This window comes from Amblyraja radiata, chromosome 12 (genome assembly GCF_010909765.2).
Source record: "Amblyraja radiata isolate CabotCenter1 chromosome 12, sAmbRad1.1.pri, whole genome shotgun sequence".
Taxonomy (NCBI): Eukaryota; Metazoa; Chordata; class Chondrichthyes; order Rajiformes; family Rajidae; genus Amblyraja; species Amblyraja radiata.
The window spans coordinates 24,767,243-24,793,820 of record NC_045967.1 but is presented as its reverse complement, the minus strand read 5'-3'; the positions used below and the strand labels follow the sequence as shown (position 1 = coordinate 24,793,820).

The 26,578-nt window shown below is 40.7% G+C and overlaps 1 protein-coding gene across 4 annotated transcripts in view; it reads left to right on the top strand.

Moving 5' to 3' along the window:
- Window positions 1-22,252, top strand: part of diaph2 (diaphanous related formin 2) — a 624,067-nt gene extending 601,815 nt beyond the window's left edge. For all 4 annotated transcript variants that reach the window (XM_033030391.1, XM_033030390.1, XM_033030392.1 and 1 more), the window contains one exon: window positions 21,037-22,252. In XM_033030391.1, coding sequence (XP_032886282.1) covers window positions 21,037-21,101 — 65 coding nt within the window. In that variant the 3' untranslated portion in view covers window positions 21,102-22,252. The remainder of the gene's footprint in view (window positions 1-21,036) is intronic.
- The last annotated feature ends 4,326 nt before the right edge of the window (window positions 22,253-26,578 follow it).

The window sequence follows — 26,578 nt, the reverse complement described above, 5'->3', positions numbered from 1 at the left end:
AAATGTTTTAATTTTAATTGTATAATATTTATCTGTGTCCTCCCTTCACTAATCATTCCATTTCAGAACAAAAGAAATTGAGCCAGTTATATCAGTATTGCAAGTTGTTGATTGAAAGCTGATTAGTTAATATCAGATTACATATTCAAAGTTTATCCAGAAGAAAATAAATAAGAGTAGGACGAAGCTATATCATCTCACAAACCTCGCTTGTAATTTTCAAAGAATATCATGTCCTTAAATCTATTTATCTCTGCCTTGAATATACTGATTGAGTGAGCATTCGCATCCCTCAGATTAATACTACCAACTGTTCACATCTCAGAGGACATTTCTCTTCATCCTTGTACTCAGATCTTTGCCTTTTGAAATATATATTAATGATTTAGGCATAAACCTAGGGGAAGTGAAACAGAAGTTTGCAGATATAAAAATTGGCTGTGTGATTGACATTAAGGAGGCTCAATTCAGGATGGCTAATCTAATGAGTGAGGCGGAAACGTTACAATTGAGTATAATTCAATAAAGTGTTGTAATATATTGACAAATTTGCAACAATGTGTATATATATATATGCTGCCTGTCCCGCTGTTACTCCAGCTTTTTGTGTCTACCTTATATATATATATATATATATATAATATACTAGACCAAGTGCAAGAGGGGGAGTAGAGGGAGATGGGGTAGGGGAGAGCGGGGGGAGAGTGTGGAGGGGGAGAGGGGTGGGGAGTAGAGCGGGATGAGTGGGGAGGGAGAGGGGGAGGGGGAGAGGTATGGGCAGTCCATCTATTCCCCATTCCCTATCACCCCCACTCCTCTCCCTCTATTCCCACACTCGTGATCACGCGCTTGGACACAGGCGTCGGGGGGCGGGGCTGGGGCTGGAGCAAAGACATATGTAAATGACATCCATTGCAATTGGCCATCTGTGAGGGATAGCTTTGTGACATCACACAATGGAACGTGCTGCAACATCAGGCTGGGGGGGCAGCGCTGGGGCTGGAGCAAAAGCATATGTAAATGACATCCATTGCGATTGGACACCTGTGAGCATTGGGCATTGTGACATCACACGATGGAACGTTCATCAACATTCTATGGGCGAGAAGCAATTTGATTTTTTTTAACATTTTGAAATGTTATTTGTTTTTTACTGAAAAATCAGGGAAAGGATGAACCGAATTTTCTAATTTTCCAAACATTAAGAGGAGGAGGAACAACCCTACCGGAATATATAAAAATTGTTTTGTTTTTGCAAATTTCGGAGGAGGAGATTCACAAACGCCTAAAATGAATATTCGCGAAATAGAACCCCGACAAACCAACACGAGAGTTTTAAATATATACTAGACCAAGTGCAGACCCGTTGGGTCTGTTTCCCCAACACGCGTTTGCGGGGGGGGGGGGGGGGGGGATTGCTGCGGCTTCACACGCACATTAAGCACCCCCCACACACACGGGGGGGGGTGAGAGAGGGGGGGAGGACGTGGAGGAGACGGGGAGAGGGCGAAGGAGGGGGAGATGGGGAGAGGTTGGGATGGGAGAGGAGAGAGAAGGGAGAGAGAGGGGGCCATGAGGGAGAGAGGAGAGAGAGAGAGAAGAGAGAGAGAGATAGAGAGAGAGAGAGAGAGATAGAGAGAGAGATAGAGAGGAGATGGAGAGAAGAGAGGATGAGAGAGAGAGAGGGAGACAGATGAGAGAGAGAGACGAGAGAGAGAGATGAGAGAGAGAGAGAAAGAGAGATTGAGAGATGAGAAAGCTGAGTAGAAGAGAGAAAGAAGAGTAAGAGGCGAGAGAGATAGATTGAGATGAGAGAGAGAGAGAGAGAGATGCGAGAGAGAGATGAGAGATTTGACGTAGAGAGAGAGGAGAGAGAGAGATGAGAGATCGAGAGAGAGAGGAGAGAGATAGAGCGAGGGGAGAGATAGAGGGGAGAGAGAGGTGGGGGAGATGGAGAGAGAGGGAATGAGAGGGAGAGAGAGAAGGGGAGAGAGAGGGAATGAGGGGGAGGAGAGAGAGAAGGGAGAGAGAGGGAGGGGAGAAAGAGGGAGGGGAGATAGGGAGAGAGAGGGGAGATAGGGAGAAAGAGGGGAGATAGGGAGGGGAGAGAGAGAGAGAGAGCGAGAGAGAGGGGGAGAGAGGGAGAGAGGTGGAGAGAGGGAGGGAGAGGGATATGTAAATGAGATCCATCTATTCCCCACTCCCTATCACACATACAATATCCACCCCACACACACACAGGGGGGGAGGGGGTGTGAGAGGGGTAGGGGGAGACAGGGTGGGGAGAGGGGAGACCGCTGTGTCCCGTCCCCTCAACGTACGGTTGCAAGGGTGGGGGAGGGGCCTGCAGCTTCACACGCACAATAACCACCTCCCACAAACACGGGGGGAGAGGGGGGGGGAGGGAGAGGGGGTTGGAGGAGGGGAGAGTGGGGTTGGAGGAGGGGAGAAGGAGGGTGGAGGAGGGGAGAGGGGTGGGGGGGACAGAGGGGGGAAGGGAAGAGAGAGGGGAAGAGGGTCCCGTGCATTCAACATGCGGTTGCGGGGGGGGGGGGGGGCAGATTTCCGCGTCACACATTTGTTGCAAATTTGTCACAAAATTACTCCATATATACATATAATAGATGGTTATTCATTGGTGTGAGAGGCTTTGAAAGTGTATGTCCACAAGTCAACGAAGTGGTTCAAAAGATAAACAAGATGCTTTATTAGCATTGAATGCGAGAACAGGGGAGATTATTCTGGAACTGCACACAACACTAAGTAAACCACAATTTAAGCAGGAATACACTTTTGGTCACCACAATACAGGAATGGTGTGAAAAACCTGGAGAGGGTACGCAGAGATTTGTAAGGATATTGTCAGAACTGGAAAATTGCATCAACAAGGAATGATTGCATAAACTGGGATTGTTCTCTTTACAACAGGAGTAAAGAGAACAATCCCAGCTTATGAGAAGAATTAATTAAGGTATATAAAATTATGATGGGCTGAGAGTAATTACAAAGGACATCCTTTCTTTAGTTTAAGTATTCAGAGCAGAAACCATGGAGTTAACATAATTGGAAGAAGATTGTTGGGTAAAACTAGGAAATATTTCTTCACTTTAGAGTTTAGAAGTCTGGAACTCACTGCCTGACAAAATGGTGAAGGCGGAGACAATAGACAATAGGTGCAGAAGTAGGCCATTCGGCCCTTCGAGCCAGCACCACCATTCAATGTGATCATGGCTGATCATCCCCAATCAGTACCCCGTTCCTGCCTTCTTCCCATATCCCCTGACTCCGCTATTTTTAAGCCCTATCTAGCTCTCTCTTGAACGTATCCAGAGAACCCGCCTCCACTGCCCTCTGAGGCAGAGAATTCCACAGACTTCACCTCTTCACCCTCATCACCTTTTAATGATATTTAGCTGTACTTGAACAACCACGGACCGCAAAGCTACAATCATGTGCTGCAAAGTGGGTTTCGACTGCTTAACTCTTTAGCGACTGTCACAATCGGAATAGGCTGAATGAAGTGAAATGTTTTCTATGATTTCCATGTTTTCTATGATTCTGAATGCTGAAAATACGATCCCCAGATTCTCAACTCTCCAGCCAGAGAAAATAGATTCATAGCATCTCACCAATCAAGCCCTCTAAATATTGTATTCTTCTAATTCAACAGAATATAGACCTAATACAGTAGATTTCTCTTTATCTCTCTCAGAGCAGGAATTAATCGTGTTTTTATCATGACTTCATGAAAGAGGGAATTAACTCTTGTAAGAACACCAATGCTGTTAGAATGGATCTGTGTGCTTCTCATCAAAGTTTGTTGCAGCAATGCTTCCATACTCATATTCCATGCCCTTCACACTCCAACCGCCTTGCACTAAATGTTACTACCATTTGCGTTCCTAATTACTCACTTTGCCTACATGTTAACTTTCTGTAATATATGTACAAAGTTGTCTTTCTGTAAACCAACATTTACCATTCAGTCTGAAGAAGGGTTTCGGCCCGAAACGTCGCCTATTTCCTTCGCTCCATAGATGCTGCTGCACCCGCTGAGTTTCTCCAGCATTTTTGTGTACCTTTTACCATTCCAACATCTTTTTAAATAGTCTGCTTTTCTGTTCTACATTCATGCATGATGAGTAAACATGAGCAATTTAATTATTCCCCACACTGTTCTCCATCTGTCAAATTCTTCCTCAGCTACTTAACCTGTATATAAGACTTTTCAGATTATTGCCTTCTCCTCACTGCTTACTTTCACACATGGCATTGTATTGTCATCATGCTTGGCTTTGTCAAGGCTATGCTGTATGTTAATTCACTTAGATTGCATGTTCCCTATCAGAATTATTAAACTGATATGACGATTTATATTCATCTTCATAATTAAATTTCAAATATAAAAGTGAAAAACTATTTTCTACGTCACCCTCTTGGCGTCTTACTAGCCTGTGCAATAAAATGACCTCAGTTCTGTTCGCAGTCTGTTTCTAATCTTTTCCTTCTCCAGCATCTTTAAAGCTTTAAACTAGTGGAACATTGTTGCCTTTGCTTATCTCTGTTGCCATTGATAGGACATCATTAAAAAGAACAACTAATTGAAATCCAACAGTGCCACTTCATGTAAGATTCAATTCAGTTTTTATTTTTTGATTCGTCTGCTCTAGTGGGACATACAGATCAGAAGCAGTGGTTCTAATTATATCTCTGCGAGCCAAGTATTTAGTTCACTTGCCTAGTTTAACTTTTACAACTTGAATCCGGGACATCACTTTTTCCTGGTTGATTAGCTTTAAAACGGGAATAATCCAAGAAATACTAGGGAACAACACTTCTAATAGCAGTGAGATGATGTGATTCCTTGAATTAATATATTCATGCCTTTTCATATTTTGAATGTTGTTTTGTATTGGATAGCTTTTAAAATCTTCCCTACAGCATAAAACGATATGTGCTAGAAATCAAAATAAAGTTCCCTCGGTTTAAAATGTCCTCTCCATATTGTTTAATAAAATATTTTAAAGAATACCTAAAAAAAAAACCCTTCAGGCTTTCATTTCAAGGTTTTGATGATTTTGTGGCTGCATCTCAGGATTAATATTGTCTCCTGTCAGGGATTTCTTTTTGATAAGAGAGTGAAAATGTTTCTCGTATGACTTGGTGTATGTTGTGTCAAATCCAGTATTTTCATTTTAAGTGCGAAGTGAAGGCTGATGTCAAAAATTGCCTTCAAGCCTCAGCAGGTTCTGGTCTCCTGTGACGCTGTTTTTGAGGATCTCAGCCCAATTTTGCAGAATGATGGGAATCCGACTGGACACATACATGCTTATTGCAGGCTCACAGCCGTTATGTATCATTACTGAAAAGATGCAAGGGGCAATGGGACTTCTGCAATGTCAGCTTCTTTCCTCTGAAAAAAATGTTGCCTTGCTAACTTTGCTTTCCCTCCAGTTATTCAAGCACTCCTTGCACAATTTCACAATCACAATTAGCTTCATAGCCCTAAGAACAAACACTTACTCAGGTAATCATTTACCGAAAGAAGTGTTTCAGAATTTCCAATTGACACAAACTAATAACAGAAATGTATAATTACTTCTGAAAATAGCTGATCTGTTTTAGAATTGTCAATAGTTCACAAAAAATAAGCTGATACAAATAATTAATAAAGAAATGCAAAAATAATTTGAATAATGGGAAAATTAGGAAGTCAAATTGCTATAGTTTAATTTTTTACTACCTACATTGTCGCTGCAGCAAAGGTCTTTCAGAAACTAATCATATATAAATACCATGTGACAGTGGGACCCTACCGACTTCGTAGAATTGTGAACTAGATATCTAAAATTAAATTTGCGGTCTTACAAGCATCAGGAGATTGTCTAGTTCTAGCATACTTGTTATGGCATGGTTCCCAAATAATAAGACACTATAAGGCTAAAACCTTGGAAAATTTAAGAACTTTTGTGACACTGAATTATTTTACTGAATAAAAGTGATGAATCTTAAAATTGTTACGGCACAGGAGCAACCATTTGACCCATCAGGCCATCTCCACCCCCTGCTCCTTACCTGGAAGTCAGCAACTTACCTTCACCTCAATTGCTAATGCAATTTCCCTTTGACCCTTGGGGTGCACCAATGTTTGCCATTGTCCACATTGGAAAATATACCCTATTTAATTTTGTTTTAACTTTTCATTGAATTATTCAACTGATATGCACAATGTAAGCCCATATAATGAATGTGTTCATCTTCTTCATCATCTAGGGATCTTTATCATCTACACTATCTTCTTAACTCTATTAAAGTGGATACTTACCTAGCCACTGAAGGACAATCTGTAGAGAATCTCGGTAACTTCCGCGTGACTACCAACACTGCCTCTTTTTTTCCAACGTACTATGTGTATGTGTGTGTGTGTCTTCCTGCATTCTCTGGCTCAAGTGACTCTGTCCCATTGGGTCAAAACATACCAGCCAGTTCTGTCCTGCAACATGGGAATGTAACTGTGTTTGAGTACAAGGTATTGATACAATCCTTGTATCACTTTCTTGGATGTTTCTGGTTCTGGTGTCTCTGTAAAGGAATGGGCATGACATATGGGAGATGTCCATATGGATTACATTGCCTGTGAAGCCCTCACATCATAGCGTTGATGCTGACCAGGCTAGCCATGTCCAGCACTTCCACTTTATCACTATGCTGAGGCCTATGAATGAACAGGGAGATCTCAGGTGGAAACACTCAAGCTCTTTGATGTGTTTCTTGTAAATGGTCCAAATCTCACAGCCATACAAAAGCTTCGAGAGTATGACTGATTTGGACACTTTTATCTTGTTGACAGCTTGACGTTTCTATAGTTGATCACACAACAGTGCAGGTGACCAAGCCACTAACTGGTCACGCTGATTGAAGCTGCTATTTCCATATCGAAGGAGTCATCAGGGAAGCTGGCGCTTCTCGGGTACTTGAAGTAATCGACTGTCTTCAGCAAAGTACCTCAGACTTAAAACAACTGATCAGGCATTCTAGACTGGCTGCTTCACTGACCTTGGGTGCTGTGTGTCTGGAGTTTGCACTTTCTTGCGTCCAGTTTTCTATAAGATCATAGCTGATCCAATCTTGGCCTCAGCATCACTCTCTTGCACTCTCCCCACATCCCTAGACTCTACCAATTAAGTGTAGAAGTGCTCTGATATAATTAGTTGCAATTTAGATTTGCAAATGACAGAATTTTGTCAGATAAACATCATTACCATTTACCAAACGTAAACTTTCTAGCAAGTAATAGTTCCATCTAAGAAAGGAAGGGAAATTGGGGCATCTTCTAACAAATATCAAATGTAAATTGCATTGAAAATTTTCTAGAACTTAGTGAGTTATAGCACGCCAGAAGATAGCATGAAATAAATATTAAAAGCTTAATGACCCGCTGTATAATCTATTGTGTATTGATATTTAAATATTGATTTGCGGAGGACTCTTGTGGTAAACTCTTGATGCAAGGGAATCTTACAGTGCTCAAACTATTAAAATGTAATTCCTACCATTACTTCCATGTCCAATTCCTATAATTTTGCTGCAGCCTGAAAATCTGAGTCAGTGTTTGTTTTGTTTTACCCTTGGTAGCATTGATTTAAAAGCTAAAATTGGAAAGATTTTCAGGAACACAATAGAAATTAACTGGATGTTTCAGATCAAGAGAATAATGACACAGCATGAAATTTCAAATTCAATCCAGCTTCTGACAACAGCGAATAACTCAAATTATAACCCAGTAGAAACAATGTGCTTTGCTAAATATTTGTTTTACTGAAAACCAAATTGTTGCACAGTTTGCAACTGAGCCATATGTTCTAAATTATACCTTCACAGTGAGATGCATAGTAATGTTTTAATATGCTGCTGCTGTATAATCAGTTTATGATTTCTGGTACTTCAGTCCACCTGAGTATGAAATAATCTTTCCAAATTAGAATAAGAATGTGTCCAATGCTGACAAGCGGCCAATAGAATCTCCAGCTGAAAATCAAAACTTTGCAGATGCTCAAAATCTAAAAACAAGAAATACTGGAAATGCTCAAGAGGTCATGCAGCATTTGTGGGAAGAGAAATAGAATTACTGTAAAATTTTATATCAAAGACCTTTTGTCAGTCCTGGGAAGGAGACAAAATAAGCTTTTTAAATGGCAAGGAGGGTGGGGATGTGTCTAAAAGGGTAAAACTGTAAGATCATCGGGATAAACTGCAAACAAGGCTGTCTGGTCAATGAATGAATGGGATTGGTTGGAGAATGAGAACACAAACGGAAGAATGTAGGAGGTCCGAATTGCAGAGCAAGAATGTGTGCCCAGTAGATCCAACCGTTTTCATTCTCAACTTCCAGAGGAAAAATAAGAAAAGAGGAGGGGAAAATACAAGCTAAACCAATATCACAGATGGATGACTGTAGCAGACAGAAATAAAGTGACCTGAAGTTGTGGAGTTCAATATTAAATTCACAGGGCTACATCACGTCCAGTCGAAGATAAGATGCTGTTTCTCAAACTTGTGTTGGTCCTCGCTGTAACAGTGAAGGAGGCCCCATGATGTTAGAGTGGGAGTGAGATGGATAATTAAAGTGGCAGGCATTGGGAAGCTCAGGGTTGACCTGGTGGACTGAATGTAAGTGCTCCACAAAGCAATCACTAAATCTGCTTCTCCAGTGTAGAGGAGATCAGATTATGCACAATAAATGCAGAACTCAAGATTGGAAGACGTGCAAGTGAATTGATGCTTTACCGAGAAACAACCTTCGAGATTCTGGGTGGTGGGACGGGAACAGATAAAGAGCAAGTGTTGCATCGCCTGTTGTTGCAAGGGAAAGTGCTGTAGGAAAGGGTGGTGAAAAAGGTTTTTGGTTTTTGGCATTCATCAATCAGGGCTCTAAGTATAGAGATTGAAATGGTATGTTGCAGTTATACAAGATGTTGGTGAGGCTGCTCTTGGTGTGTTGAATTCAGGTTTGGTCACCCAGTTATAGGAAAGGTGCCAATAGAATGCAGAAAAGATTTACAAGGATGTCGCCAGGCCTTGAGGGACTGAGGTCGCAGTTGGCTAGGACTTTAGTCCATGGAGCCTAGGAGAGATGGAAGTAATCTTAATACAGGTTTATAAAATTTTGAGGGCTATATGTAGGATGAATGCACCAAGTCTGTTTCCGAGGGTTGGGGAATTGAGAAATTAATGGGCATATGTTTAAGGTAAAATGGGAAAGATTTAATAGGAACCCAAGCATCCTTTTTACACAGAGGGTGGTACGTATAGATGAGCTGTCAGAAGCATTGGTTGAAGCAAGTACAATAACAAAATTTAAAAGATATTTGGACAGATACATTGATAGTCTAAGGAAAGAGATATGGGCCAAAGTTGGCCAAATAGAACGAGCATAGAGGGGCACCTTGTTCAGCTTGGATAGGTAGAAACATAGAAAAATAGGTGCAGGAGTAGGCTATTCGGCACTTTGAGCCAGCACCGCCATTCAATATGATCATGGCTGATCATCTAAAATCAGTACCCCATTTCCGCTTTTTCCCGATATTCCTTGATTCCTTTAGCCCTAAGAGTTAAATCTAACTCTCATGAAAACATCCAGTGAATTGGCCTCCACTGTCTTCTGTGGCAGAGAATTCCACAGATTCACAAATCTCTGGGTGAGAAATGTTTTTGCTTATCTCAATCCTAAATGGCCTGCCCCTTATTCTTAAATGTGACCTCTGATTCTGGACTACCCCAACATCCGGAACATTTTTCATGCATCTAGCCTGTCCAATCCCTTAAGAATTTTATATGTTTCTACAAGATATCCTCTCATCCTTCTAAATTCCAGTGAATACAAGCCCAGTCGACTCATTCTTTCATCATATGTCAGTTCCGCCATCCCGGCAATTAACCTGGTGAACCTACACTGCACTCCCTCAATAGCAATAATGTCCTCCCTCAAATTAGTAGACCAAAATTGCACACAATACTTGCATTTACTGTTGAGACCCAAGATCCTGTTTTCGTGCTGTATGACACTATACCTTTATCAGGTGGTCAGTGAAAATAGACAAATGGACTGGAAAGTAGTGAAGGGAAAGGCTGCTACAAAATGCTAAAAAGGATGGAGAAGCAAAGGCTTTGTCTGTTGAATCTATTGAACTAAATTGTTGTCAATGATCTATTGAATGCAGAGACGGGTGAAAGGGGAGCTCTATTCTTGTTCTATCTTGGAGGAGAGAGAGTGAAAACAAAGAAGCAGGAAGCAGATGAGCTACTGTCAAGGACTTTGTAACAACAGTAAATGGGAAGCCCTGGTTACGGAAGAAGGAAAATATTATTAGCGCTACTAGTATGGGAAATCTCATCATTGCAGCAAATCTGACAGGAAACAATCTTGGTCATTCTTGCAAGCTTTAATAATTTATTATCAATTCTGAGCATCTTCTTAGAATATGCCAAATAATGCTGAGACTCCTCAACATTCTGCCCTTTTCACTAAACAGATTTCCGAGAATACTTCAGCATGTCCCCATTCTAATTGGCCTACTTAATTTGCATCCATGCAATGTTCTTATTGATTTGCAAATGTTTTAATGTAAGTGTTTTAATCAAAGGCATTTACAATTTTTAAGATAAATATGCTTCTCAGACAAGCACCATCCCACCATTGCCTCCTGTCTGGGTTTGGCTTTGCAGAGTTAAAAGTTCAGCAGTCCATTGCCTGAGGCCTAATCGGGCCATCCAACCATGACTCCCAGGTGTGAAGAATCAGTGAGACTGCTTGACTGCATCCAGCCCAGGTAAATGGGTTCCACGGGCAGTGATTTCATTTGATGAGACAGGCTTGGCATAATTAGACCACTATCTGATTTTGGTTAGATTATAAACCTCGTATCCTTCTCAGATTTATGTTCACATTTTTTTGCACCTATTCCCTGATTTTGTGATAAATTATTGAAGAAATTAAAATATTTATATTTCCTAGAGAAATAATATACAAATCACCAGGCCCGGAATAAATATATCTCAGACAATTAAAAGAAATGAGGGTCTGCAATTTTCAGTCCTCTCTGTTTAAGTTGATGGCAGCGATAGGAAACTACTACCATTGTTGAAAGAGAGGAAGACATACACCATGTAATTTCAGGTCAGTTCGTGGAACGTGTTTAGAGATGTACGAGACATTTTGTTAAAGAAAAGTCAAACCTAGATTGTATCTTTATAATGAATTACAAGAGGGTTTTTGATCTTAGCAAGGCTTTGAAAAGGTCCCATGTGCTGTGTTAGGCAGAAGCTCATGGAATCCAAGAGAGGATGGCAAATTGGATTCAAATTTATTTTAGCTGTAGGATGTTTTGCTGATGGGAAGACTGCTATCAGTTGGATTTCACTAGGCTCAGTCCCTTATGTTTTCAGCTTATGCAAATTATTTTGATTAAAATGTAAGAAAGATGATAAAGCAATTGGTTGGCAATACAATAAACGGCTGTGTGCTTGAAAGTGAGGAGGACTGTTTTAGATTACAAGAAGGTAGTTGAGGCCAGTTCATTGGCTATATTTAAGAGGGAGTTAGATGTGGCCCTTGTGGCTAAAGGGACCAGGGGGTATGGAGAGAAGGCAGGTATGGGATACTGAGTTGGATGATCATATTGAATGGCCGTGCAGGCTCGAGGGGCCAAATGGCCTACTCCTGCACCTATTTTCTATTTTTCTATGTTTCTAATATATGGATGGTCTGATCATCTGTACATGAATGTGGCAGATGGAATTTAATCCAAAATGATGTGGAGATGGAACAACATAAGGAAATATCGATCAAACGAGGGGATGCTGTGAGGAGACACAAGGAACTGCCAAGTACTGGAATCTTGTGCAGTGTGCCAAATGCTGGAATAACTTAGGGTGGCACAGTGGTAGATTTACATAGAAACATAGAAATTAGGTGCAGTAGTAGGCCATTCGGCCCTTCGAGCCTGCACCGCCATTCAATATGATCATGGCTGATCATTTGCTGCCTTACAGCGCCAGAAACCTGGGTTCGATCTCGACTACAGGTGTTGTCTGTACAAAGTTTACGTTCTCCCTATGACAATGGGTTTCCTCCGAGATATTCTGTTTGCTCCCACACTCCAAAGATGTACAGGTTTGTAGGTTAATTGGCTTGGTATAAATGTAAAATTGTTCCCACTGTGTAGGATAGTGGTATTGTGCGGGGATCGCTGGTCAGTGCAGACTCAGTGGGCCGAAGGGCCTGTTTCCTCGTTATATCTCTAAACTAATCTGAACTAAACTCAGTGAGTCAGGCAACATCTCTGGATGATGTTTTGGGCGTGGACCCTTCAGACTGATTCTTCAGACTTCTTCAGTCTGAAAAAATTGTTTGACCCAAACGTCGCCCATTCATGTCCACCAGAGATGCTGCTGGCCCATTGAGTTACTCCAGGACGTTGTGATATGTAGGCTTATATTCAGTTCCCCAGACAATAAATAATAACTTTCATTTAACTTTCCCAATTACTTGCTATATGTGTACAAAAGCCATTTGTCATACACAAGGACACCAGATCCCTCTGCATTTCAGGGCCTTGCAGTTTCTAACCATTTATATAATATGTTTATTGTTTTGGACAGTAAACCATTTTACCACATTTCCTGCAATTGCCATTCACTTAATTTACCTGTCTACCTGCATCCTTTGTCGTCTCCTTTCTCCTCTTCAACTCTTTCTTCTTACTGGACGTACTTCATGATTGTCTTTCTTTTCTCTCAGATAAATATTTTCATTCCTTCTTACTTTTTATGCGTAATACATTTCCCTTCTTAAATATCAGCTTTCTCTCATTCTCATCGCGATCTGTTACCACGCATTAAATGTTGTTCTAACAAAATTGTGCATATATGTTCTGAAATGACCCACAATGCTTCACAGTTTAGAATATTTATAAATTGAAAAATCAAAGATATTCTAAGCTAAGTTAAAGGTAAAAATTAAAGGTGACAAGTTAAGTTTAAATGTTTCTCAGTAATTCCTCAAACAATGCTGCCCTCATTTTGCTAGCTTCCATTAGGATGGTTTAAGAAACACGTTTGGTTCAGCGACCACTAAACCAGATGTTGAATGCACTGAAATTTGTCTTTACAAAAGGATCAGTTTGGATTTCACTTTAATGACTCCATAGTCAAAAGAGCTTTATGACTCTCCAAAGAAGGCTGGCATGCATCAAGCACTTGAAAAAAGGAAAGGCTAAAATCCAGGTGAATGAGACACCGAATTTCAGCTAAGGAATTGAATTTAAGATTCATCTGCTCTGTTGGGTGAACATAAATAATCCTAAACAATTTAACAGAAACACAGGAAGTTGCCACAGCTTACTAGCCTGCACTCATTCTTCACTTCACATGATGAATTGCAGATTATTTGGCCATATTATATTATTATTTGTGATAATTTACTGTATGAAAATTAGTCATTATTAAAGTCATAGCTGATCTCTTACCCCAAAACCACTTTCCTGGAGTAACCCCATAATACATGATTCTGTAATACTCTGTCTTGAAAATACTCAGCAGTGCTCTTTCTCTCTCTCTCTGTCTATCTGTCTCTCTCTCTCTCTCTCTCTCCCTCTCTGTCTCTCTATCTCTCTGTCTCTGTCTCTCTCCCTCTGTCTCTCTGTCTCTGTCTCTCTCTCTCTGTCTCTCTCTCACTCACTTTCTCTCTCTCTCTTTCTCTATCTCTCTCTCTCTTCCTCACCCGTTATATTTCTTCCCCTCTCTATGTCTCCCCTCTCTCTCTTTCTCCCCTCTCTCTCTTTCTCCCCTCTCTCTCGTTCTCCCCTCTCTCTCTCTTTCTCCCCCTCTCTCTCTTACCCACCCTCTCCCTTTCTCACCCTCTCTCTTCTCCCCCTCTCGTTCCTCCCCCTCGCTCTTTCTCCCCCGCTTTATATCTCCCCCCTCTTTCTCCCCTTCTCTCTATTTCTCCCCCTCTCTATTTCTCCCCCTTCCCCTCTCTCCACCCTCACTCTCTATACCTATCTTTCTTCCCCACTCTCTCTGTTTCTCCCCCTCTCCCTTGCCCTCTCTCTCTTGCTCCCCCCTCTCTCCCCCTCCTCCTCCTCGCTCTCTCTCTCCCCTCCCTCTCCCCCCCCCCTCTCTCTCCCCCCCCTCTCTTTCGCCCTCTTCCCCTCTCTCACTCTCCCCCTCCCTCCACCTCTCTCCCCTCCCTCCATAGGGTTTTCAAAAATGAAATACTTTTTAATAGCTATGTTTATTCATGTTATGGCAAGCTAATAATTCTAAAAGCTGTATTAAACATTGATTAATGGAGTATCATTGCAAAAGTGTCAATAGAAACATTTCTTGTCAATTTCAATGCCACCCATGCTAAACTGTGTTCATAAGAGACAATGGTATCTGATTACTGCAGGGAGGTGACATTTCGTTTTTATTCCAAGAGCTTTTTCTGCTTGCCAATTTGTAAAGTAACTTATAATTGGTTCTCTAGTTCCTAATAGAAATTGCATTATAACCTATTTGGCCGAATTTGTTATAATGCGATTTCTGTCATGAATTAGATAAGAAAAATACAGATAATACAAATAGTGTTTCCTAATTCCTCAATTTGTACATTACAAAAATATGTTATACTTGTATAGCTCATGCCTGTTGGTGCCTTCCTCAAAACCTTATGCAATTCTGAGCAACTGAATAAACTGGAGTTATTTTAACAACTACTTCCCTGCCAGAAGAGTTACTCCAGGTCGATATCATAATTGGGGAAATATTGTGCTGTGAGACAACTTGATCTCAAACTACTTATCCCTGAAACCACACTCGCTCTTCCATGTACAAGTGCATGGACAAGAACGGCTGCTCATAATTAGCATTTCTCAACCACGTGAAGAAATTCATAGAAATATAGTTAAGCACTTACAATACATTAGTTGAAGGTGGAATTGAAAGTAATTTAATCACTAAATGTTGTTATTTGCTACAACATCTGCACATGAAATAATTCAAAACAAACAACTCCACAGTGAAGGGCTAAATAATGGATTTTAAATTGATCCAGCTGTATCAAACAGCTTCAAAGCACTCACCCAATTACAGAAAGGCACCATAGATAATGTTTTCTACCATCTATTTTTGCCCCAACAAATACGGCTTTTCAGTCCACTGTACAGAGAAAACATTGGTCTTGCTGCTGGATATGTTCTGACTTGAGAACAGCTTAAGGAACATAAACTGTTTCCATTATTGGAGCATTTCTGTAGTCTGTGATCAATTGGAATGGTAAACTATAACTGTACTGCTATAAAGGAGACTAGAATGTTACTACTTCCATCAACAAGACACCATTGAAAACGCCGGTATTCCAGTCCACATATGCACATTGACCAATTAAGCACAAGCACCTACCCATCCCAGCAATTTGCAGAGTATGGCATTCAGTCACACTAAGTAATACATTGATAAAGAACATTAAGAATCCAAAATTAAATCGTATTTTTGTTAGATAACAAAATGAATGCCCAAATAAGCACAGCCACTGACAAGGTTCTCCATATGTGGTGTGAACGGATACAATTACCACAGCATAGCAGAAGGATTATTATGCTGGCATCATATTAAGAGCTGTGATTTTTACACAAAGGCTAGCAAGGTCATTATATTAATAACTTTACCACAGTGCCATGTGTCTCGAGTTTTTTTGGCTTCTCTCGAAACATTGTGCTCAATGAGAATATATGTGTTTTTTGTATGGTGACTTTGCAAAGCTCCATTTTAATTGTGTTAAAACCATGTAATAACTCTCAGCATTAGACGCTTTCCATTTAAAAACATCAAGTTTGATTATTTTTTTTTAAATAGATTTAAAGCAGCTTATTTTGTATCGTTTAAAAAAAACCCTAAACCCTAAAACCCTGGTTTGGCTCATTTCTAAAAAGCATCCTTTGTGCATCCTGTAAACTTACAAGAAATCAACACAAACTAATGTTTTAAAACTCATTACATGAAGCTGCAATGCAGTAAAAATCTGGTAAAATCAGAATAATTTTCAACAATGAAGAGTAAAATCATGTTATGTCATGAATGTGATAGCAGTTCCCAACAAAAGGTGTTTTACAGTTGTGTATTAATAATGTGGCATCCTTTTCAGCTTAGTATATATATATATTAATTCAAAGTAAGGTAAATATATGGGTTTGTTGGTTTATTATTGCCACGTGCACTGAGATACAATGACTTGGCAAAGAATTCCACAGATTCGCCACCTCCTGACTAAAGAAATTCCTCCTCATCTCCTTCCTAAAGGAACATCCTTTAATTCTAAGGGTATGACCTTGAGCCCTAGGCTCTCCCACTAGTGGAAACTTCCACTCTGCATCCACTCTTTCCAAGCCTCTCACTATTCGGTATGTTTCAATGAGGTCCCCCCTATGACCCACTGAGTTTCCCAGACAATCCTGAAGTCGTCCAGCTGCAGCTGGTAGTCGTCCATCTACCAACTTGCCCTGGATCCGCGAGCATTGCCACTTTTCATTTCACTTCACATCTCGTATGTGTATGTGACGAATAAACTTGACTTGACTTGACTTGATCATATGGGCTGTAATCTTTTGGACCAGTTTTCCATGTGGGATCTTTTCAAATGTCTTACTAAAATCCATGTAGACTAATGGCCTGTCCCACTTACGCGACTTTTTTGACGACTGCCGGCACCCGTCATAGGTCATTCCAGGTTGCTGAAAATGTTCAATATGTTGAAAATCCAGCGGCGACCAGAACAAGGTACGACTCTTTGGGCGACAACTACACGACCATACAGGTTTCACCCTGTGACATGTCGCCAGGGTGTCGCCTGTATGGTCGTGAGTAGTCTCCTCAGTCGCCCAAAGAGTGGTAGCGTCTTTCTGGTCGCCACTAGATTTTTAACATGTTGAAAATTTCGACGACCTATAACTGGTGCCGGCAGTCGCCGAAAAAGTTGCATATGTCAATCGTACTGCCCTGATCAATAGATTTTGTTGCTTCTTTGAAAAATTCAATGAATTTGGTGAGACAGAATCTCTCCCTAGCAAAAGCATACTGATCATCTTAGATTAATCCCTGCCTTTCCGAGTGTTAATTAATCCTGTCTCTCAGAAATAGTTTCAATAACTTCCCTACCAAAGGCATTAAAATCATCAATCTATAATTACCTGCCTTATCCTTACCACCTCAATTGATACCACATTTGCTGTCCTCTAGTCATCTGGTACTTTACCAAGTGCTCAGCAAATATTTAAAAATCTCTGTCAGCACCCAATAATCTGTATCTTACAGCAGCCTGGAATATATCTGATCCTGGAGAATTTATCCACCTTTAAACTTACTAAGATAACAAATCCTCTTTTTTTGTAAGGAACCTTGTGTATAGTATCTTGTTGAAATCCTTCTGAAAATCCAAATATATTACATTTGCTCCATTCACACTGGTTATATTTTGATTCAAGAAAACTTGTAATTAAATTTCTCATGCATCAGTCTATTTTATAAAACCATACTGATTTTACTTGACTATCCAAACAGAAAATGCTTGAAGTACTGAGTAAGAAGTACAACAAATATAGCATATGATAGAAAAAAAAATTGTTGTGCTTTTGGGCTCTAACATTTGCTGCTGAACATCAAATACACATCTTAATCTGGTTGCAAAATTAACCAAGTTACGGAAATCCTCGAACCTATGAACATGACTGGTCCGAAAGGTTGGAGCCCTTGGGATTTGGGGCAAGGTCAACATTTGTAGCAGGTAGATGGGGAAAATATGTGAGCATGTGGCGTTAAATGATTTACTTTATGTGTTGCATTTGGAAAAGTTACTGATGAAATTTTTTTGCAAAAAGTTTGTAACTGAGGCTTCTAGACACAGTAGTTGAGTTAAGCATAAGACATAATATTTCTAAGTTTTATCTATCAATTCGAGAAGTAAATAGTCAGTCAGTGAAATGAATGTTAAATGAATTGGAATGTTAAAGCAAAAAAATTGATCAAACCCTCAATCTTCAACAAGTTAAAGAATATGGCTTTGTGGCAGAAAGGCTAGCTAAAAAAAACTGAAATGCCAGAGGGGGCATCGTGAGATCAATAGACATTCCCATTTGTTTCATATATTCTGCACAATTTTAGAAGTAATTTATTTTCTTTAAAAAATAATATAAAATATAATATCTAGAGACTTGGTGTGATCCCTTAGTAATTAGTGACACATAGAAATTTAGTTTAACTCTATACACACCGAATTGCAGATTATTCATGTGGATGGAGTACATAGTTTAGAAATCTATCTATACTACTACTAAAACTCTCATCTTGACCACTTCCGGTCTGCGTTGTAATTTAATTTGCGCAAACAACGATCCCCCATAGCACTACAATTTTTCGCCACCTTACCATTCTCCTCTGCTGCTAGTAAAATAAGTTTTGTTCCGATCGGTGACATAGTACAAATGTTATGAAGGTTTAAAAATTGTAAAAAACGCCCCTTCCGGAACATGCTGTCAATAACGCAGCGAGGAGAATAAAAAGCTGAAGGGGTGGAGTGTGTTGAGCAGGCCGCGTGGAGTGCACAGGTCGCGGGGGAGTACACAGGTCGCGGGGGAGTGCACACGCCTCGGCGAGCACGCAGCCCGCGGGCAGTGAGCAACCTGCGGATTGCTTCTGCGGTGACCAGCACGACCAGCCGGAAGTTGCTGGGTTGAACCTGAAACCACTGAGTGAAGTCGGAGTGGGATCTGATGTGTGAGGTCAAAAGCTGAAGGTGCGGGGTGAGCAGAGTGTGAGCCCTCCCCCCCTACACACCCCTTCCCCCCCACCCTCCCCCCTTTCCCCCATCCTCCCTTTCCCCCAGCCCCCACCCTCCTTTCCCCACACCTCCCTTTCCCCACACTTCCCTTCCCCACACCCCTGTCCCACCTCCCCTCCCCCACACCCTCCTTCCCCACTCCCACACCCCCCTCCACCACACACACCCTCCCCCACACACCCTCCTCTCCCACACCTCCCCCACTGAATGGCGGAATATTGCTTTGGGGGAATGGGTTGCTTTGGGGGAACAGGTGAGTGGTGGAATATTGCGTTCAGGGGACCAGGCCTCCCGTGTGACTGGGACCCAACGGATCCCACTTAGTCTAGTTTACCTCAAATTGCTTGTTTTAATAAAACAAATGTGAAAGGTGCTATGCTTACAATATTTATTTATTTTAATAATAATGGAACTAAGTTTTGGAAGTAATAATATGCTCTTGCAGATACCACAGGATTTTTGTAATGCTATTATGTTATTGTAAATGGGATAACATACAGTGAAATTACAAAACATAGAAATCAATCAATTTCTGAAGGGAGCTCATAATATTATGAGTTTTCAAATTTTCCCAGCTTAATTAATGCCACAGTTCCTTCCTCCCTTTTTTTGTTATAGGTATATCTCACTATTGTAATTTTACCTAAAAAGGGTTCCCACAGTATGTTTTGACTAAATATGTTCAGGTTCTGTTGGCAGAAAACATATTGATAAAATAAATCCTTCTATTTGTTACTTCTACCTTCTAGAATGCTTGTGCAGATCTAATTATAATTTGTTTAATAACTCCTGTATTTTTTGCCCATTTTTCTTAGCTGATTATTGTTTCCTTAACATTAGCCACTGTCAATGTTCAACTGACTGACCTCTGATTGCTTGGAACATTCTTGAACAAGAATGTCACATTTTCCAGTCCTCTGCAACTTTCCCACTTTCAAAGCTAAAATCCTGGTGATAAAACCTGGGACAAAAAATGAATTAATTTCATACATAAAATGTATCACATCAATTTTCATTTTGACTTTTTTGAAGCTATGTTTATTCATAATATTGAAACTACTGTAATTTAATTGTGTGCTCAGATGTATAGTTTAGAAAGCTAGCTCTTTAGTTTCGGCATTTTGTTTCAATTCTGTACTGTAATAGCAACATTAATCCAAATGCATAATTGCTGGAAATGGCTGTGATGCTCATATTTGTTGTTATCAATTCAATTAACTGTTTTTCACCACGATTCATGAGGAGCAGTGCCCTCCCAGTTTCTGAATGAGAATTATCTAATGATTCCAGAACAAATAGCTGGCTGATTTCCACATGGTAATTGCTCTTGAGACATCTGTTTTTTTTAGAAAGGACAACTTCTGGAGAGGTTATTATATGTTTCTTTATTAATGACACAGCGATAACTAGTGTACTCTATATCAAAACCATATATCAGATTATTCCATGAAAGGCTACTATATCTTGAAGTATTTGAAAGTTACTTGACTAAAATTCATTGTAGTCAAAATAGAAATGTTACAATCTTAAATAATTAGCTTAAGTTATTTTGCCTGAGGCAACTGAAAAGATATATTTGTTACAATATTTTTACTTCTTGAATTTGGAGATTTCAAGACGGTATGAATCACTTTAACACCCTACTGAGTAGAAACCACTGCACATTATTAAATCCCCTTAAAAACTGGCACTGAAACAGTTACTTTTTATGGGTCACTGATGGCATGATGTTGTCTGTCATGGACATTCCACATGAAAGAGAGACAGAAGAATTTTAGAATTTTTACCATTTCAATCTTTGTAGCTCAGCTTTTAACAGTCACTATGCATTTTTAACACTCTATGATTCAATCTCCAAAGGCATCTGAAGTGCACTTCACGTTCACATAGATAGATTCTTCATGTGGAGACAATTTCAGTTAGGATTTCTGCTTCATAAATGTCCATGGGAATGTGTCAGTGTTTTCTTCCATTGCTTTTATCACCTTTCTCGTATGATCTAAAAATATTTTTTTATGGAACCTCAAGTGTATTTCAATCCCAATGTGATTTTTATATGCTAATCTTCAGTTTCTTTTCAAATATTAATTTTGTTTCATATCTTTTTAATTGAAAGATATATCCAGATAAAACATTTTTAATCCTTTATTTCCCCATTACAGAAAATAGGCGTGTTGCTTTGGAGAGATCACGTTCCCGTCACAATGGAAATATGACATTTGCATAATCCCAGTGTGCCAAAGAACTGGATTTGGAAGATTATTTTCCATGGAAAGTGCTTGGATGTCAGAGTGGTTCATAATAATACTGCAGACGATAAACTGTAAGGGCCAGAAAAGGAATTATGAAAATACTGCGTGAGACATTGCAGAATAATCTCTGCAAGTCCTTAATAAACTCTTAACTTTTGTATTCCTACTAACTGACCTGTGATTGGAAGAAGATAAACTTCATCCACAATGTTGCAAAATTCATTTTATATTTTGTACTACAAATAAAAAAGAGAGAAAGAAAGTGAAGGTTTGGGGTTTTAATCTGGCAATTTATTCTCCTGAATCTCTTTTGTTTTCAGTTTTCAATTTGAAGTAGATGTTACATAAGTAAACTTGAAATAACCTTCCTTTGAGGCCATAAAGCAACCAAAGTTGATACACCCTATTTATCAACTGTGGTAAAATTGTGCTTTTTTTCTCTCTTTTGGATGGAATATTTTAGGTTTCACTTCTGTCCCAGAAGGAGTATTTTTCTTGAGCAAATATATTTTCTAATTATGCACTTGTATGTACTTTATACGCATATTTCCAGGAAAAACAAATACAGCTTTCTTATTTTGTCACTGCCTGTAACAAAGCAGTAAGACTGTATTTCATAAGTCACATGCAAAATATGTCCATTCTGTTTAAGTGTTTTAGCATCATGTAGTTATTGCACAGCTAGCTTTCCTGCAGTGGGAGCTTGTTCATATCCACATTGTGCAATAACAATACGATAGTACTCATGCTTGTTTTATAGCCATTATGCTTTTGAAAATTACTTCTTAAAATGTATTCTATTTAAACCATGTTTTAAATAAGTATTTTAGACATATCTCAGCAATTATTTACACATCTCAACTGCGTATTTAAATGATAAGATCAATGAAATACTCATTTCAATTTAGCAATCACCAGTTACCTTCACTGGAGTATAAAAATACAGATAATAATTTGTAATTATATTACAAATCCCAATCCATTGAAGTATAAATGGTTCCAAGTAAAAGCAGAGGTGTGTTGTAAATGAATTTGCAAATACTTAACACAGAGTTACTTATATAAAAATAGAGTGTATATCGGAACTGTGACTTTAATGTTTAAAATAAAATCAATGTTATTGGAATTGGTGTCGCTTTTACTATTGCTACTAGTACACATACAGCACCTGCTTTCTCATTCAGTCTTTTTTTTCAAAATTACAAGACAATTTAGTGGTGTGAAGAAAGTTGCCTCCGTCTATCAGAACAAATCCTCATCCTGAGCGCCTCCATTGTTTCTGCCTGACCTTTTCCCTGTTTTTGTTTGCAGGCCACGAGGCCAGTCATGCCCTTTTGTTGTTGGAAATACTCAATTCATATTCTAATTGTGCCTGAGACTAGTCTACTTCCTAGCACAGATGTTGTCTGGGTGTTCAGAATGATGTTTAACACTCATTGATGATATGTATTCCCCAGGGCAAACAACCGTAGTGATGATTCACAGTTTTATTAATGTTCGTTTAAAAAAAAATCATTTTAGCTATTTGCTGCTGTATTTTCCACTCCTTTTCTATTCACTTGAAGATAAAATTGATAATGGATATGTAATGTTGCCCAAGGGTAATCATCTCAAAATTACAAAAGAAATATGGCTTTGCACCAGCCCGTTGCAGCTCTTTGCCTCCAGAGCCTTTTGTCCAGTGATTTCATCATGTGTGTCCTTCATTTTAAAAGCACCATCAAGAAAAATGTGTACAATGTGGTTCCAGAGGCCAGAAGGAAAATATACCCTTCCAGAATTGCAACTCTGGTGACAGCTAAACAAATGGCACTGACAGAATATATAGTGGTGAGTAAGCTTCCTGAAGCAAAAAATAGACTGAAACAAAAGTTCAGCTGGAATTACCCTGCAAATCAGCCAAAAAATTAAACAAAGATAAAGGCTGGTGAGAGTTCATGATGATGGAAGATGATATTGGATTCCTCTGTTGCTGAAACAAGAAAGGGATTGTCATGCAACACAATGCAAGTTTGCCGGAAGGAACTGCAGATGCTGGTTTAAACCAAAGATAGACACAAAAAACTGGATTAACTCAGCAGGTCAGGCAGCATCTCTGGAGAGAAGGAATAGGTGACGTTTCGGGTCGAGACCTTCAGACTAAGAGTATGGGGAAAGGGAAACGAGAGATATGGACAGTGATATAGAGATGTATAATAAATGAATTAAACATATGCAAAAAAGTAACGATGGGCAAGGAAACGGTCTATTGTTAGTTGTGGGCTGGGTGAAAATGGGTTATACAGACAATTAAACTCACTGGGACTACAGTGAAACTAGTACAATGACTAGGGTGGGGGGGAGAGGGGATGCTGGGGTTGTTTGAAGTTAGAGAAATCAATATACCGCTGGGTTGAAAGCTACCCAAATGAAATATGAGGTGCTGTTCCTCCAATTTGTGGCTGGCCTCACCCTAACAATGGAAGAGGCCCATGACAGAAAGGTCAGTATGGAAATGGGAAGGGGAGTTAAAGTGTTTGGCAACCAGAAGATCACGAAGGTCCAGGCAGATTGAGCGAAGGTATTCAATGAAACGATATCCGGGCAAAGTCCTGTTAAACCTCTTCTACATTCTTTCCAAACCCCACATTCTTGCTGTAATGTGTGTGGACACAATGCATCAAACGTGTGCTAACCAAGATTGTATACAACTGCAACATGACCTCCAAACTCTTATACATAGTGCTCCAACAATGAAGGAAAGCATGCCATACGCCATCCTGACCAACCTGTCCACTTGTGTTGCAACTTTCAGAGAGTTATGGACATACATACCAAGATCACTCTATATGAATGTTACGAAGGGTCCTGTCATTTACTGTATACTTTCCCCTTATATTTGACCTCCCTCAATGCATCACCTCCCAGGTGCCTGCATAAACTCAATTTGTTATTTCTCTGCCCGTAATTTCTGGATGTGCTGATGAGGGTAGGATTAGGATGGATGAATGCATGCCTGAGGAGTTGGGGCAGGGATTCAGATTTTTGGACCATTGGGATCTCTTCTAGGGCAAAAGCGACCTGCACAAGAAGGACAGGTCGCACCTGTGGGGACGAATAATCTTGCAGGAAGCTTTGTTAGGATTCAAACCAGAGTGGCAGATGGATGGGAGATAGTCGGTGCATTGAGTATAAGAGTCAGGAAGTCGTGTTACAGCTTCATATGTATAATATTTAAGTATATAAAATTATGAGATGAAAATATAATGAGTATATAAAATTATGAGTCATAGATGGACAGTCAGAACCATTTTCTCAGAGTGAAAATGTCAAAGACTAGAGGGCATAACTTTAATGGAACTTTATTGTCATGTTCATGTACAGTGAAATTATTTTTTGCATATAGTTCAGTGACAATCCTACTACATATTAGGCACAATTATACTAAGTACAAGAGTGCAAGACAGTAGACCACACTGAGTCACCACATTTTTGGCACCATCTTGTACCCTTCGAATTTGATATTCTAAAAATGTTATTGTCCTAACTCGATCATAAAGCCCCTTGTCCCAGCGGCAACACTAGGTCGGTGTTACAGGGGGTCGTCCTGGCCATGTGATGTGCCGATGTCCTCTACCGCTGCTCTGGCATTCCATTCCATATGCTTGGCAACTTGGTGTCCAATCTAATGAAGCCCCAGGCTGCTCCAGTTCCTCCTCTCCACAGACGCGACCATTCTGATTCCTTCTCGACATCGGCCCGTGACAATCATTGCCTCTGACAGCCATTGCTCAGCCTCCATGCATCAGGGTGTCTCCTACAGCCAACCCAGAGAGCCCAGTGCCCCCAGCCCAATCACCAAAAAGCAAACTTTCCTTCCACCCACTGCCATCTTGGACCCAGGTGAGAGGGGTAACATTTATAGGTGACTAGACCAAGTGCAGAGCTGTTGGGTCTGCCCCCCCCAATGCTAGATTCCACCACTCACCCATTCCACCAATGCAATGTTGCACCACTCATACATATCCCCCTACTGCGCAGGCGCGGCTCATTTTTCCTCATCCCCAGCACTCCCTCCTCCTCCTCTTCACCCTCCCTCTTCAATCCATAGAGATGGAGGGGGGTAGAGAGGGAGGGGGGGTAGAGAGGGAAGGGGGGTAGAGATGGAGGGGGGATAGAGAGGGAGATGGGGGGAGAGCAGGAGAGGGAGGGGGAGGGGTAGAGAGGGTGAGGGAAGAGTGTAGAGAGAGGGAGGTAAAGTGGGGGAGAGGGAGGGTAGAGTGGGTGAGGGAGGGTGGTAGGGAGGGAGGGGGTAGGGAGGGAGGGAGTAGGGAGGGGGGTAGAGAGGGTGGGAGTGAGGGTAGATAGGGAGGGGGCATCTCCCTCCACCCCTCCCCATCTCCCTCCTGCACACACCCCCATCTACCTCTACTACCCCACTCCCCAGCCCATCTTCCTCCTCATTTCCCTCATCCTCCTCCCCTCACTCCCATTCCCTGCCCCAGGACCTACCCAGTCACAGAGCAGCGCCAGGGCCTGGAACTCGGCCTGGTTCTCATACTCGGCCCGGCCCTGGCTGTAGACTGCAGCCATCAGCTCGGCTGCCGCCTGGGCTATAGTACAGGCTACGACTTCATCTCTGGGCTCATCCATGACCACGGACCCAGTGCCGGCTTCTTTTTCGGCCCCGGTCACGGCCCCATCCCAAGCCTCGGGCTCGGCCCTCACTCGAACTCCAGCACCACCCTCCCCGTCGGGCGATGGCAGCCGCCGCCACTCCTCATTCACAGTGATGCTGGAGTGCCCCTCCCTCCCAGAGTGTCCCGTCTTGCCTTGCGAGTGCATTGTGATGTCACTCAGTTTTTTTCTCCGAAATGGTGAGTTTTCGGGCTGTTTTTAAACTTTAAATTATTAAAAAGGTTGGAAATATAGGTGGGAATGCGACAGGACGATGTTTATCGCCTCAACGGGGAAAATGTGAGTAGAATGTGTGAAAATGGGAAGGCTGTGGCCTAGCATTTGGAAGAAAATAGGAAAATTAACCAGATTGACACACACACACACACACACACAAAGTGTTTTGGTATTATATAGATCGGGGGACTCCAAACTTTTCAGCATGAGGGCCACATTATATATTTAGCATATTTTTATGGGCCGTAGGAAAAAATAAAGAGCTTACTAGAGAATACCATGCGACCGCAGACATAGGCTTGGCAGCGGTCGCTCTTGTTTGACTCCTCAATCACTTCACTCAAGTGAATAATTCATTATGAATTCTATGTTACTGCCCAAATACATTGATGAGCTAAAATAAGAATCAAGAGTGTTTTATTGTCATATATCCCAGATAGAACAATGAAATTCTTACTTGCAGCAGCACAAAAGAACATGTAAAACCCCGATTCTATAACGTCTATCCATGTACTCCAGAGGTGCTGATCTGCTGTGCTACTCCAGCACTTTGTGTCCT